The sequence below is a fragment of the Trichechus manatus genome, unplaced genomic scaffold, assembly GCF_000243295.1.
Source record: "Trichechus manatus latirostris isolate Lorelei unplaced genomic scaffold, TriManLat1.0 scaffold00293, whole genome shotgun sequence".
Taxonomy (NCBI): Eukaryota; Metazoa; Chordata; class Mammalia; order Sirenia; family Trichechidae; genus Trichechus; species Trichechus manatus.
In genome coordinates, this window is record NW_004444229.1 from 484,243 (window position 1) to 498,981 (window position 14,739).

The following is a 14,739-nucleotide window of genomic DNA, read 5'->3' on the forward strand; positions in this document are numbered from 1 at the left end:
ATTTGACCAATTACTTAACAAAAATAAAAGTGACATTCAAGTAACCAGTACTCAATGAATACAAATATTATGCATATTTAGAGCAGTGTATTAATCAAGGTGAAAGGAACAACAAAAACAAAGAAAAAACGAATTCCTGCTTTCAATGAGGTTATCGTAATAACTTTAAGACCTCGAATACGACCCTTTTCTTAAAAATGCTGTGGTGACACTGAACCTAGGCATTTACAAAGCCTTACCTCCTGTGCAATTCCTCCTGAACTTCCCAGACCTCTTTCCTGTGTCATTTTCTCTAAAGCACTTATCACTATCTGACATGTTGTTGTTATTGTTAGGTGCTATCAAGTCGGTTCTGACTCGTACAGACCCTATGTACTACAGAACAGAACACTGCCTAGTGCTGCGCCACACTCATAATCGTTGTTATGCTTGAGCCGATTGTTGCAGCCACTGTGTCAGTCCATCTCCTTGAGGGTCTTCCTCTTTTTTGCTGAGCCTCTATTTTACCAAGCATGATGTCCTTCTCCAGGAACTGATCCTTCTTGATAATATGTCCAAGGTATTTAAGACGTAGTCTCGCCACGCTTGCTTCTAAGCAGCATTCTGGTTGTACTACTTCCAAGGCACATTTGTTCATTCTTTTCACAGTCCATGGTAAGTTCAATATTCTTTGCCAACACCACAATTCAAAGGCCTTGATTCTTCTTCTGTCTTCCTTATTCATTGTCCAGCTTTTGCATGCATATGATACAATTGAAAATACCATGGCTTGGGTCAGGCGCACCTTATTCTTCACTTTTACTTTTCAACACTTTAAAGAGGTCTTTTGCAGCACATCTGCCCAATACAATTCATCTTTTGATTTCTTGACTGCTGCTTCCATGGGTGTTGACTGTGGATCCAAGTAAAATGAAATCCTTGACAATATTCTCCATTTATCTTGATGTTGCTTATTGGTCCAGTTGTGAGGATTTTTGTTTTCCTTATGTTGAGGTATAATCCATACTGAAGGCTGTGGTCTTTGATCTTCACCAGTAAGTGCTTCAAGTCTTCTTCACCTTCAGCAAGCAAGGTTGTGTCCTCTGCATACTGCAGGTTGTTAATGAGTCTTCCTTTGATCCTGATTCTGCGTTCTTCTTCATATAGTCCAGCTTCTCGGATTATTTGCTCAGCATACAGATTGAATAGGCATGGTAAAAGGATACAAACCTGACACACACCTTTCCTGACTTTAAACAATGCAGTATCCCCTTGTTCTGTTTGAACAACTGCCTCTTGATCTATGTACGGGTTCCTCATGAGCACAGTTAAAGCGTTCTGGTATTCTCGTTTTTCGCAGTGTTATCCATAATTTGTTGTGATCCATGCAGTCGAGTACCTTTGCATAGTCAATAAAACACAGGTAAACGTCTTTCTGGTATTCTCTGCTTTCAGCTAGGATCCATCTGACATCAGCAATGATATCCCTGGTTCCACATCCTCTTCTGAATCTGGCCGGAATTTCTGGCAGTTCCCTGTCGATACACTGCTGCAGCCACTTTTGAATGATCTTCTGCAAAAATTTACTTGCATATTATATTAATGATATTGTTCAACAATTTCCACATTTGGTTGGGTCACCTTTCTTGGGAACAGGCATAAATATGAATCTCTTCTAGTTGGTTGGTCAGGTAGCTGTCTTCCAAATTTCTTGGCATAGACAAGTGAACACTTCCAGCACTGCATCCATTTGTTGAAGCATCCCAACTGATATTTTGTCAATTCCTGCAGCCTTGTTTTTCGCCAATGCCTTCAGTGCAGCTTGGACTTCTTCCTTTAGAACCATCAGCTCCTGATCATATGGTACCTTTTAAAATGGTTGACAGTCAACCAATGCTTTGTGGTATAATTACTCTGTGTATTTCTCTCATCTCCTTTTGATGCTTCCTGTTTCCTTTAATATTTTCCCCACAGAATCCTTCACTATTGCAACTCAAGGCTTGAATTTTTTCTTCAGTTTTTTCAACTTGAGAAATGCTGAGCATGTTCTTTCCTTTTGGTTTTCTATCTCCAGCTCTTTCCACGTCATTATCACTTTACTATGTCTTCTCGAGCCGCCTTTGAAATCTTCTGTTCAGTTCTTTTACTTCATCATTTCTTCCTTTTGCTTTAGCTACTTGGCATTCAAGAGCAAGTGTGAGCCTCTTCTGATATCAGTTTTGGTCTTTTCTTTCTTTCCTGTCTTTTTAATGACCTCTGCTTTTTCATGTACGATGTCCTTGATGTCATTCCACAACTTGTCTGGTCTTCGGTCATTAGTGTTCAATGCATCAAATCTATTCTTGAGATGGTCTCTAAATTCAGGTGGAATATACTCAAGGTCATACTTTGGCTCTTGTGGACTTGTTCAAATTTTCTTCACTTTCAACTGGCCTTGTTCTGACTGATGATATTGAGCTTTTCCATCATCTCTTTCCACAGATGTAGTCGATTTGATTCCTGTGTATTCCATCTGGCGAGGTCCATGTGTATAGTCGTCGTTTATGTTGGTGAAAAAGGGTATCTGCAATGAATAAGTCATTGGTGTTGCAATCTCCTGCATTGATTCTAATACCAAGGCCATATTTTCCAACTACCGATCCTTCTTGTTTCCAACTTTTGCATTCTGATCACCAGTAATTATCAATGCATCCTGACTGCGTGCTCAATCAATTTCAGACTGCAGAAGCTGGTAAAAATCTTCAATTTCTTCATCTTGGCCTTAGTGGTTGGCCTGTAAATTTGTGTAATAGTCGTATTAACTGGTCTTCTTTGTAGGCTTATGGATATTATCCTATCACTGACAGTGCTGTATTTCAGGATAGACTTTGAAATGTTCTTTTTGTCAATGAATGCAACACCATTCCTCTTCAAACTGTCATTCCCGACGTAGTAAACCATAGGATTGTCTGATTCAAAATGGCCTACACCAGTCCATTTCAGCTCACTAACGCCTAGGATATCGCTGTTTATGCGTTGCATTTCATTTTCGATGATTTCCAATTTTCCTAAATTCTTACTTCATACATTCCAGGTTCTGATTATTAATGGATGTTTGCAACTGTTTCTTCTCATTTTGAGTCGTGCCATATCAGCAAATGAAAGTTCCGAAAGCTTGACTCTATCCACGTCATTAAGGTCGACTCTACTTTGAGGAGGCAGCTCTTCCCCAGTTATATTCTGAGTGCCTTCCAACCTGGGAGGCTCATCATTCAGCACTATATCAGACAATGTTCTGTTGCTATTCATAAGGTTTTCACTGACTAATTCTTTTCACAAGTAGACTGCCAGGTCCTCCTTCCTAGTCTGTCTTAGTCTAGAAGCTCAGCTGAAACCTATCCACCATGGGGTATCTGAATACCGGTGGCATAGCTTACAGCATCACAGCAACATGCAAGCCCCTACAGTATGACAAACTGACAGACACGTGGGGGCCATCTTACATAGTACATATTTCACTAACCTGACACAGTACATACCTTACTAATTTGCTTATGCCCCATCTCCTTAGTCTAGATTACAAACTAACAGGCAGGCACTTTTGTCAGTTTTGTTTACTGCTAAATATCCAATGCTTAGAATAGTGCTTGGCACATAGTAATCTAATCTAACCTAATCCATTGCCCTCAAGTCGATTTCGATCCACGATTACCCCAAGTGTTATGCAGTGGAACTGTTCCATGGGTTTTCTTGGCTGTAATCTTTACAGAAAGGACCCCTGGTTGCACAATGGCTAAGCACTCAGTGGTTCAAACCCACTCAGCAGCTCTGTGGGATAAAGACCTGGTGATCTGCTCCCATAAAGAATACAGCCTAGAAAACACTATGGGACAGTTCTACTCTGTCACATGGGATTGCTATGAGTCAAAATTGACTTGACAGCAACTAACAACAACAATCTTTATGGAAGCAATTGCCAGGCCTTTCTTCTACAACACTGCTGGGTGAGTTTGAACTGCCAACCTTTAGGTTGGTAGTCAAGGGCAAACCATTTGCACTACCCAGGGGCCTGGCAAATAGTATGCACTCATAAATTATATGCTGAATAAATAAATGAGAGAACTATTATTATTTTGTTTCCCAGACATCTGACTTGCATTTCCTTTCTAAGATATGGCTACATTTTTTTTCGTCAATATGTCTTTTATACACCCAAGTTTAGAATTTGACTCCACCACTTACTAGTTGTGATACTGGGTATGCTATTAACTTTTCCAAGCTTCAGAGAAATGGAGATCATAAAATATTTTAGTGGGTTGTTGTGAGAACTGGATGAGGGAATTCACGCGAAGCACCTAGTACAGTGTCTGGCACACGGTAAATGTGCAATGAATTTTATTTTTTATTGTGCTTTAGTTGAAAGTTTGCAGCTCAAGTCAATTTCTCATTCAAAAATTTGTACACACTTTGTTTTGTGACATTGTTTGCAATCCCCACAATGTGACAATGTGCAATGACTTTTTGTTTTACTACTGTAATTATTAAAAAATTTTCTTCTGTTGTGAACAGCTCACCAATTCTTGAAGCACCTCATAATTAATGAAACCGGGAACATTTAGTTTCAGGGCCGAGGTTACATGTGGTTGAATCTCCTAAAAACAGCTACTTCCTGTGTGGGCCTCTTTCAGGGAGCATAAATCCTCCCCTTTCGCACTCCCACAGCACTATATACACCTCTGTATAGGAATTGCCACATTGTATTTGAATTAGTTAATTATGTTCAGCCCTCATGGCTACCTTGTGTGGCCTTTTAGGGTATGACATCTCTGCATCCTAACACAAAGCAACTACTGTGCAGATGCTGGCCCAATGGAGCAGTTACTGTAAAGAAACAAGACTGATCCCATTATTTGTAGTCACATCACATCTACACTTTCATTACTGTCTCAAAACTGTATTTCTCAGTAGATGTTCTAGATCCAGAGAGGAGAGCAGGGTAGAAGGTTTTCGTGTTGGAGATGTAGAACAAAGCATGCATGAGAATAAAGGCAATGTGCTGGAATTCAGTGATGTGCTCCAATAAAAACTGCTTAGAAGACCGATACGAAACCAGTTTTTTATTTTCTCATAAATGGTTACTCTATTTCAGTTGTAATGATCTGATTTATAGCCACCTTACTTTATGGAAGTGTGACTACCCAGGGAAAAATTCTAATGAAAACATTCGTGATAAAGTTGAAAAGCAACAGTTATTAGAAATGAGGATTGTGGAATAGAAAAGAGGCTACACAGCTAAAGGTTTGACTGCAAGTAAGAATAAAAAAATATTTATGATGTTCAGAAGTCAGTAGGTACTTAATATCATGGCAAAAAACAGAACAAAATACAAAAACTGTTCAAGGAATCAATTTTAAAAGTCATCCAAATGCAAAGTATTTAGTAATGCTAAAACCTGCATCCAAATGATAAAATTTATGGTGCTTTATATATGCTAGAAAACAGCAATTTTTACCTCTGGAAAAAGAAAGAAGCTTGAGACAGGCAGATCTTATTGTTGAATAAGCCATTAAGTGGATATTCAGAACAAGAGATCACAGGGAAAAAAATCCCAGTACCAAAATGCTCCTATGTCTTCAAAACTATCACACGCTCTGAACTTGTCCCTCAGTAATATTTCTCATTAGGTAAGTACTTACATTAGGCCTCAGCTTGGCTGCCAAGTCATAATACTTCTCAGCGGCTTCATTGAGGCTAGCCTGTCTGTAAAAGAAAATAAATAAATAAATATCATTTAATTTAAAAGTGCAGATAAGTAAACAGAATCATCATGCAGCAAAATAATACTTTCAAAAATTACAATCACATCAAACAAACACTAAGTTTTTGAAGCAGAAAAAGCCCATTAAAAATTAAATGCTTGCAATTGTGTTTTCAGGCATTTTATATATTATCTCAACACAGTCTTATTTATTTGGTATTATCCTTTAAATTTATATATATATATATATAAAACAAATCAGAAATTTAACTTTTCCAAGCTAATCCAGATAATATGTTACAGGGTTGGGATTCTCCAGCTTCAACATGATGCCCTAGAAAAACCTTAATTTTTTTTTAAATTTTTTTATTGTACTTTAGATGAAGATTTACAGAACAAATAGTTTCTCATTAAACAGTCAGTACACATATTGTTTTATGACATTGGTTAACAACCCCACGACATGTCAACACTCTCCCTTCTCGACTTTGAGGACCTTTTTTTTGGTGAAAATATACATAGCTAAAGTTACACCATTTTGAAAGTTACTACATGTACAATTCAGTGACATCGATTACATTCTTCCAATTGCGCTGCTATTCTCACTAACCTTTTCCAAATTATTCCACCACCATTATCTTCAACTCCCTGTCTCCTAGGCTTCCCATCAAACCTTTTGAGTTGCTGTTGTCAATTTGGTCTCACATAGATAATTCTTTTTTTTTTGTACCTTAGATGAAGGTTCGCAGAACAAATAGTTTCTCATTAAACAGTTAGTAAACATATTGCCCTATGACAATGGTTAACAACCCTATAACATGTCAATACTGTCCCTTCTCAACCCTGGGTTCCCTCTCATCAGCTTTCCTGTCCCCTCCTGCCTTCTAGTCCTTGTCCCTGGACTGCTGTGCATCATTAGTCCTGTTTTGTTTTATGAGTCTGCCCAACCTCTGGCTGAAGGGTGAACTTCGGGAGGGGCTTCACCACTGAGCTAAAAGGGTGTACGGGGTCCATGATCTCAGGGTTTCTCCAGTCTGTCAGGTGAGTAAATCTGGTCTTTTTTTGTGGGTTAGAATTCTGTTCTACATCCTTTTCCAGCTCTGTCCAGGACCCTCTACTGTGAACCCAGTCAGAGCAGTGAGTGGTGGTAGCCGGGCACCATCTAGCTGTACTGGACTCAGTCTGGTGGAGGCCTTGGTAGCTGTGATCCATTAGTCCTTTGGACTAATCTTTTCCTTGTATCTTGTTCTCTTCATTCTCCCTTGAGCCCGAAGGGGTGAGACCAGTGGGGTATCTTAGATGGCTGCTCACAGGTTTTTAAGACCCCAGATGCTACTCACCAAGATAGAATGTAGCACATTGTCTTTATAAATTGTGTTATGCCAATTTAGATAGACGTTCCCCGAGATCATGGTCCCCACAGCCCTCCACCCAGCAATTCAGTCCCTCAGGGAGTATGGAAGTGACTTTGGAGCTTCCATGACCTTTTCTTGTACAAGTTGTGCTGACTTCCCCGGTAATGTGTACTGTCTTATCCTTCACCAAAGTTACCACTTACCTATTTAGTTCCTGCCCCCCCACTCCTCCCATCCCTTGTAACCAACAAAGATTATTTCTTTTTGTGTGTAAACTTTTACATGAGTTATACAGTAGAGGTCTCATACAATATTTCTCCTTTTGTGATTGACTTACTTCACTCAGCTTAATGTCTTCCAGTTTTGTTCCTCTTACTTTTCTGTGCTGAGTTCCTTTTGTTTGTGGATTATTTTTTCATTTCTTTTTTTTTTGTAGGTTTTGTTTTTACTGAGACTTTGTGTTTTTTTCTTTATTTTGATGAGAGTAGCTTTGTTAACTTTCTTTGTGGTTACCGTGAAATTTACCCTTATCTTCCTAGATGTGAACCAGTCTATTATTACTCTGTATCGCTTGACTTCCTCTCCATTAGAAGGTTCTATATCTACACAGTTTATTCCCTCTTTTATTGTTCTGATGCCGTTGTCATTTACACATTAACCTCTCTGGTTCCCTTTTGTAATTCTTTTGGTTTTGCATAATCCTTAAGAGTTCATTTCCTAGGTTGGTATCTGGCTAGTACAATCCTGTGTCCTATATTCAGCCTGTGGTCTGATATTGTTGTTCTCAGATTGAAGGACTTCCTTTAATAAGTCTCATAAGTTTGGTTTGGTTTTTACATAGTCCCTTAATTTCTGTTTAACTGGAAATGACCTAATTTTACCATCATATTTGAATGAGAGTTTTGCAGGATATATTATTTTTGGCTGGCAATTTTTTTCTTTCAAGGTTTTATATATGTCATCCCATTGCCTTCTTGCCTGCACGGTTTCTGCTGAATAATCCGAGCTTAGTCTTTTTGTTTCTCCTCTGTATGTGACTTTTGGTTTTTCTTGAGCTATTCTCAGGATTCTTTGTTTGTCTTTGGTTTTAGTGAGTGTGATCATGATATGCCTTGATGATTTTCTTTTGGCATCTATCCTATATGGGGTTTGTTGAGCTTCTTGGATGGTCAGCTTTTCATCTTTCATGACATTGGGGAATTTTTGTGTCAGCAATTCTTCAGTGATCCTCTCTGTGTCTTGTTTTCTCCCCCTGTTCTGGAACTCCAATCACTTGCAGATTTTTGCTTCTGATTGTATCCCACATAATTCTCAGGGTCTCTTCATTTTTCTTCATTCTTTTTCCTGATTTTTCCTCAAACAGAGTTGTATCCAAGTGTTTGTCTTCAATTCCGCTGATCCTATCTTTCACCATTTCAAATCTGCTTCTCAGCCCTTCTATGATACTGTCCATTTCTGAAATCTTGTTGTTTATCTTTTGGATTTCTAATTGTTGTTTTTGTATAATTTTTAGTTGTGAATTTATTTTGGCTTTTTGTGGCTGCATTATTTTCCTGAATTCTTCCACTTTCTTGTCTGTATTTTCCAGGAATTTATCTTATTTTTTCCTCATTTTTGTCTGCTTTTTGCTTCAACTCTTGGATAATTCTGAGTATTAGAGATTTGAATTTCCTATCAGGTAGTTCTAGTGCCTTTTCTTCTACTGGAAAGTCATCTGGTATTTTATTTTGGACGCCTACTGGAACCATCCTGTCCTGTTTTTGTAAATGTTTTGATATTGTCTGCTGTCTTTGGGGTATTTAGTGGTTATTTTTCTTGTTTACTGATTGTAGACTTGTTTCGTCCTTTTTGTTTTTATTTGGTTATGTCTGAGCAGGTGGGCTGTGTGTTCTTTATTGTTTGCTCATCTGTGGGCACAATACTTTTCACCTCTTTCTCCAATTGGCAGGGTTGGTCACTTGGATATGGTACAGCAGGGCAGGTCTAGCTGAAGAGGAGTTGCTGGGATGGGTTGTTTGTGGCACTTACTACAGCTACCAGGGTGGGTCGGTAATCAGTGCAGGGCAGGTTCTGGTAGGCTGTGCCTGTGCTGCTTGGTAGTGTGATGTAAAGCGTATGGTGCAGGTAGGCAGGACGGAGGGGGGAGATTGTGATGTGTGGAGCTAAGATGGGTATGGGGGAGAGGAGAGAGGAACAGGAGACAAAAACATACAAACAAACAAAAAAGAGTGCTAGGGGAGCTTGCCGTTGGAGTGGAGAGATGAGAGACTATGAAATGGAGAAAAACAAAAAGGGGAAGAAGAAGGAAAATAAAATAATGAATAAATAAAAAACAGAAAAAAGAACAGCAAAGCTCCCAGGGATCCCACTTGTGCAGCTACGAGGTCTGGGGAAGTTGTTCCCAGGTATTGAAGTACAGCTTGGCTAGGAGGCATAGAGGTATTCAGTGCCAGGTATCCAGGGGACAGGAAGAGAGGGAAGGTATAGAGAAACAAGAAACTGAGTAATGAAGAAAAACAAAAAGGGAAAAAGAGGGAAAACAAAACAATACAAAAAAAAAAAAAAAACAACAAGAAAAACCTCCCAAAAAAACAGGAAAAAAGAAATGCCCTCAGGGATCCCTCTGAGCTTCTGTGCAAGCTGAGGGGATAGGTTCCAAGCTGCGCAGCACTGCCCGGCTAGAACGGGCTTCCAACTCAAAAAAAGAAAAAGAAAACAAATAATTGAAAACAAACAAACAAACAAAAAAGCTCTGGGATCCACCAGCGCAGCAGCATGGACCAGGAAGCTGTTCCACACTTGAATGGAGCTCCACAGCCCCTCAGGAAGAAGCAAAGATGGCGCACAGAGCCAGATATTTGAGCAAAAGGAGGGGGATGTGGTGAGAGGTAAGGAAGAAATCAAAAGAAGCAGAAAAAAGCAACACCAGCAGCCAACAAATGGCACTCAGGGAGTCGGCCATTGCGGGTGGGTGGAATCCAAGCAGCTGGTGCTTCCCAGCCAAGAGACTGTGGCCATGGGAAGCAGGGGAGTCCGAGTGGGGGTGAAGAAGGGTGGGAGGTGGGAAAATGTGTATCGCCAGTTACCGGTTGTTCTGTCTCCTGCTGGAAGCTTTGCGAAGTTGTTTTCTCATACCCCGTATGTGCTGGTCTCTGATAGGAGTCCAAGATGGTGGATCCATGCTGCATTGGGTGATGGGGACCTCTCCATGTATGTCTCCTCGCTCTCTGTTCTCTGTCAGGCTCTTATTCCATTTGGTACTTGGCTAAGTTCTTTATCTCTTCATTTGATGTTTAGGGTTTCAGGATTGCTGTTTTCTCTGTTTGGCTTAGTTTTTCGGATCTTTGCTGTGGAGGGACAGTGTGGTGCTTCTGCCTAGAGTGCCATGTTGCCAGAAGTTGAAAAATCTTAATTTTTTAATTATAGACTGTCAAAATTAATAATTAGTTGCTTTTGTTTTATGGAAGTAATGGACACTGGTAGGTTTTAAAAAATTCTGTTTATCTATCTAGAAAGCCACTTCATTTCCTATCTCGGAAGGGGGACCTTCTATTGTGTGTAGTCTCCAGAAAATAAAAAGGCCAGTTTCTCCTTCTCCTTGCTCTCTGGCCACCAAGTAGGCATATGATCAAGGCTTAGCTAATTGGATGGTCTCACTTGGGTCTTTGATTCCTGACTGAGTGACAGAAAGGTGAAGGGATGTCTAGATTCACTCATAACGGTGGAAGCAATGGGGTTATGTCCTGGCCAGACTCTTCTTGTAAAGAACTATTGTTTTATGTCCTGCTTCTTGGCCTCTGTGGGTACCTTGTTTCCTGCTGATTCAAGAAGGAAGAAAAATAAAGGAGCTGCTCTACAGCCTGTAGTGAATTCTGTAGTCTCCACAGGCTTCAAACAATCAGAGTCAGTTTCTATTGCTTATAACCAAATACCATGACTGGCATAGTTATACAAATAAGATGCCCACTGAATGCTACAGATAAGTTTGTACATCACCTAGTCTTGCAATTCACAGCAAAGACCTAGGTTCTGCCAACTTGTTTGCAGAAGAAATCAAATGTCATGGTTCTAAAGCAACAGCCAATTAGCCTTTAAAAACTTGAGATGTTTTTGAATCATACTATGCTGCTTCAGAAGACCTTCAAAGATGGTAGATAACAAGAAGCGACTTAAGCTTTTGCAAGGTGAGCTGAAATGTTTGAGGGGTACAGAAGAAATGCTACAGACAAATGCCAAATTCAACTACAGGTGATGCATATGGCATAGCTATGATGTGTACGATTGTAGTAAATGGCCTGAGGTCCTGCAGTTAAAATGGAGTTTTCTCTTGAAGCAATGATTTTAGGAAGCTTTCGAGACATGAAGATGAGGTCAGGATAAAGAAGTGAAAAATTAACTGTTACACATTTAGGTTTAAAAAGAGAAGGCTAACCATGCCTTTAAGACTGAATCTGCACTTTGGTCAAGCTAAACTATTCAGACATACCACCATACAACCATATAAATTATAAGAATAACTGAAGATAACATCTCTTTGGAGAATGAAACACATTTTTCTAAAATTTTAAAGGAAAGATAATTAGAAACATTCTATTTTTAAAGAGGTTATAGAGAAAGTAAAAACCCTTGACCTAGGGCTCCACTGGTCCCATGACATGTTATAATGTGCTATTGCAATTTATATTCTCATAAATGTTGAAGTTCAATTTCAGAATGTCAAGAAAAATACTTTAGTCTGGTACAGACCAGTAAAACTTCCCTCACTAGGGTATTTAATGAAGGTTCCCTCCACCAAATTATAGAATCACTTTGGTTTAGTTTCATTTGGAAATTTGAACCAGAATTCATTAGGTCATGCCCTGGAAGAGTTTTCCCCCAAGGAAAATAAAAGGCATGGAGGTACAATATTAGAGTAATTTAATACTACAAAAAGGTAAGTTACTCTGAAGCGAGATCAACCAATAGGTGTCTAACATGAAAAGTGGAGCTACCATTAAAACTCATTTTAATGGATGTTCAAGTTCATAGGTCAATAAAGATCAAAAGAGAAATTGAGGAACCCATTAGATGAAATGCTTTAAAAATGATAACCAACTCAAGTGAAAAAAGTTTCTCCTCCCCCCTCAAAAAAATGGTTATTAGTTTTCTTTAAAGTCTTCACACTACAGTGGTTGAATTTCCAAAGGATATGTCTAGTTTAGAATCTTAGTTTCCTAATGGAAAAGTAGAATAGATGATATTCAAATGAAATATAAAAGCAGTAGGATTCATTATACATACCATGTAACTGTGAAAATTATTTTTCACTCCAGAACTTTGCTTCTATTATTAAATGGTTTTTACTGACAACCAATTAGCAGGCATTTACAGCAGCAAGGGAAAAGAATATGCCAGTTCTACCACTGAATAGTCACTTATATTCGTATTTTATTCTCTAGACAAGATTATAAACTCATGAACAACTAACTAATGTCCATCTTATGATATGAGCTGTATTTTATACTCCCCTCTGCAGGAAGCATCCTGGGAGTGCTTAATAAATATTAATTGCATAGATGACTGAATCATTAATCAACATTTGAAAAATGAGGAAATTAACAATATTCTGCCAGTTCCTTGGGGATAAGGGGATTCTACTCATTATTGTTAAGAACCTCAACCACTGGATTGTTAGGGACTGATTGTAGGACTCTGGCTGCCAGAACTATTAGGATCTGTTTAAAGATGCTGACAAAATACACCTTTCCTGCATGCTCATGTCCTTTCTCCCTGTCCTCTTATTTTACTGGGTTATGGAAAAGAAAATTTCTAAATTCTCTTATCTATGTGTCTCTTATGGAATACCAAGAATTGATTATCTCATTTACCAGTTACAACCCCATGAAGGAGTTGCTGTTATTAACATTTTAAAGAAGAATAAAAGGAGGCTTAAAGAAGTTGTGCAACTTCCCCAAGGTTATACAGCTGGTAAGTGACTGAAATGGAAATCAAGGATTCAAAGCTAAAGATCTAAACCACAGGTTTATGCTGACATCTCTGTATACATGAAGATATAGAAAAATGATATGTGCTGTATCATTCTGTGCCATATTACTTGGGATGTAAAATGGTGTTTTGTTTCCTTTGCTCCAACACCCCACCCCAGCCCACTCCTACACATATTGTGACTACTGCTATATCAACTACTAAGCAAGGAAGAAACCATATCTTTGTCTATGATGTTTAAAGGCCACCATTTGAGTGTGAGACGAGATTGGGCGGGGGGACGGATATTTGCAATTATAGGGTTTACTTCCTGACCCACTGACCCCTAAATTGACAAAGTGAACTTTTCCAGATGAAACTAAGAAAAAGGGCTTTAAGACTAAACAGAGTGAAATACACTGTTGTATTTTGCTTCCTGTACCTCAGACTCTCCCAAACAAGGGCAGATGCGGAGGAACTTGGGGAAAAGGCAAAGAAAGGGGGGATGAGGAAAAGCCAAAAAAGTGCCAGATACTCTTTCTTATCCTCATAATCTCCCATTTTTAATAGATTACAATTGGATATGGAGGAGAGGCATAAGTTGCCCACACGTCCAAGTGGAAAAGCCAAAGATGGGTAAAGAGGCAAGTGACTGGTTCTGTAAAGATATCTACCAGGCTAGATGAAGACAACCTTGTATTCTGACCACAGGGTACTTTACAAAGCCAAGAATAAGATGATGAGTAAGAAAAATCACTTATACCAGGAGGCTATGCTGGGTCCAAACACATGGCTAAACCCATCTAACATGCCACCCTAACAGTCAAGCTTATGTCCCATATCTAGAAAATAAAGATTTAATCATTATGCCAACAAAGGACTTACCCACTAGAGACTCAGATGGATGCTCCTTTCTCATTACCAATTTCTGCCCATGCTATCCATGGCCCCTCCCTCTAGTCCAAATACCTGCGGCCTCTCAGAATCAAGAAAGGTAAGGAAGTAGAAAAATACCTATATAGTATTAGTAAACTGGGCTGTGAAGTAAACCTTGAATTCCTAAGAATTCACTGGAGTAAGCTGATTGTATATTAAAAGTCTTTAGATTTAGATTTTCCTGCCATCAGGGAAAAGGCAGGCTCAGAGTGAAAATAGATATATGAACTATGAAATATATGAAATATATCTATTTCCTCTCTTTGGTGTTATTTTATGATAGAAAAATATCCTTTGGAACACCAGTTTATGGTCCAATATTCTTATAAGAAAAGATACAAAAGAAATTTGGGAATCAAATATGGTTTTTTCTAATTTTTTTGATTTTTTCCCATACAAAAATTTATACATACATTGTTATGTGACCCTAATTTCTCTCCCCATACTGTGACAGCATACTCCTCCTTTCCACTCCTGATTTCCCATGTCCATTCAACCAGCTCCTAACCCTCTTTGCCTTCCCATCTCACCTACAGACAGAAGCAGCCCATTTAGTCTCCTTTACCTACTTGAGCTAAGAAACACACTGCTCACGAATCACTTTATGTTCCACAGCCCAGTCCAATCCCTGTCTGAAGACTTAGCCTCGGAAACTGTTTTAGTTCTGGGCTGATGGAGAATCCAGGGGCCATGCTTTCCGGGGTTCCTCCAGTCTCAGTCAGACCATTAAGTATGGTCTTCTTACTAGAATTTGAGTTCTGCACCCCA

The 14,739-nt window shown here is 39.0% G+C and overlaps 1 protein-coding gene across 1 annotated transcript in view; it reads right to left on the reverse strand.

Moving 5' to 3' along the window:
• Positions 1 to 14,739, reverse strand: part of TMTC2 (transmembrane O-mannosyltransferase targeting cadherins 2) — a 514,074-nt gene that overhangs the window by 58,688 nt on the left and 440,647 nt on the right. Inside the window, exon 11 of the mRNA XM_004390257.2 lies at positions 5,655 to 5,718. Coding sequence (XP_004390314.1) covers positions 5,655 to 5,718 — 64 coding nt within the window. The remainder of the gene's footprint in view (positions 1 to 5,654; positions 5,719 to 14,739) is intronic.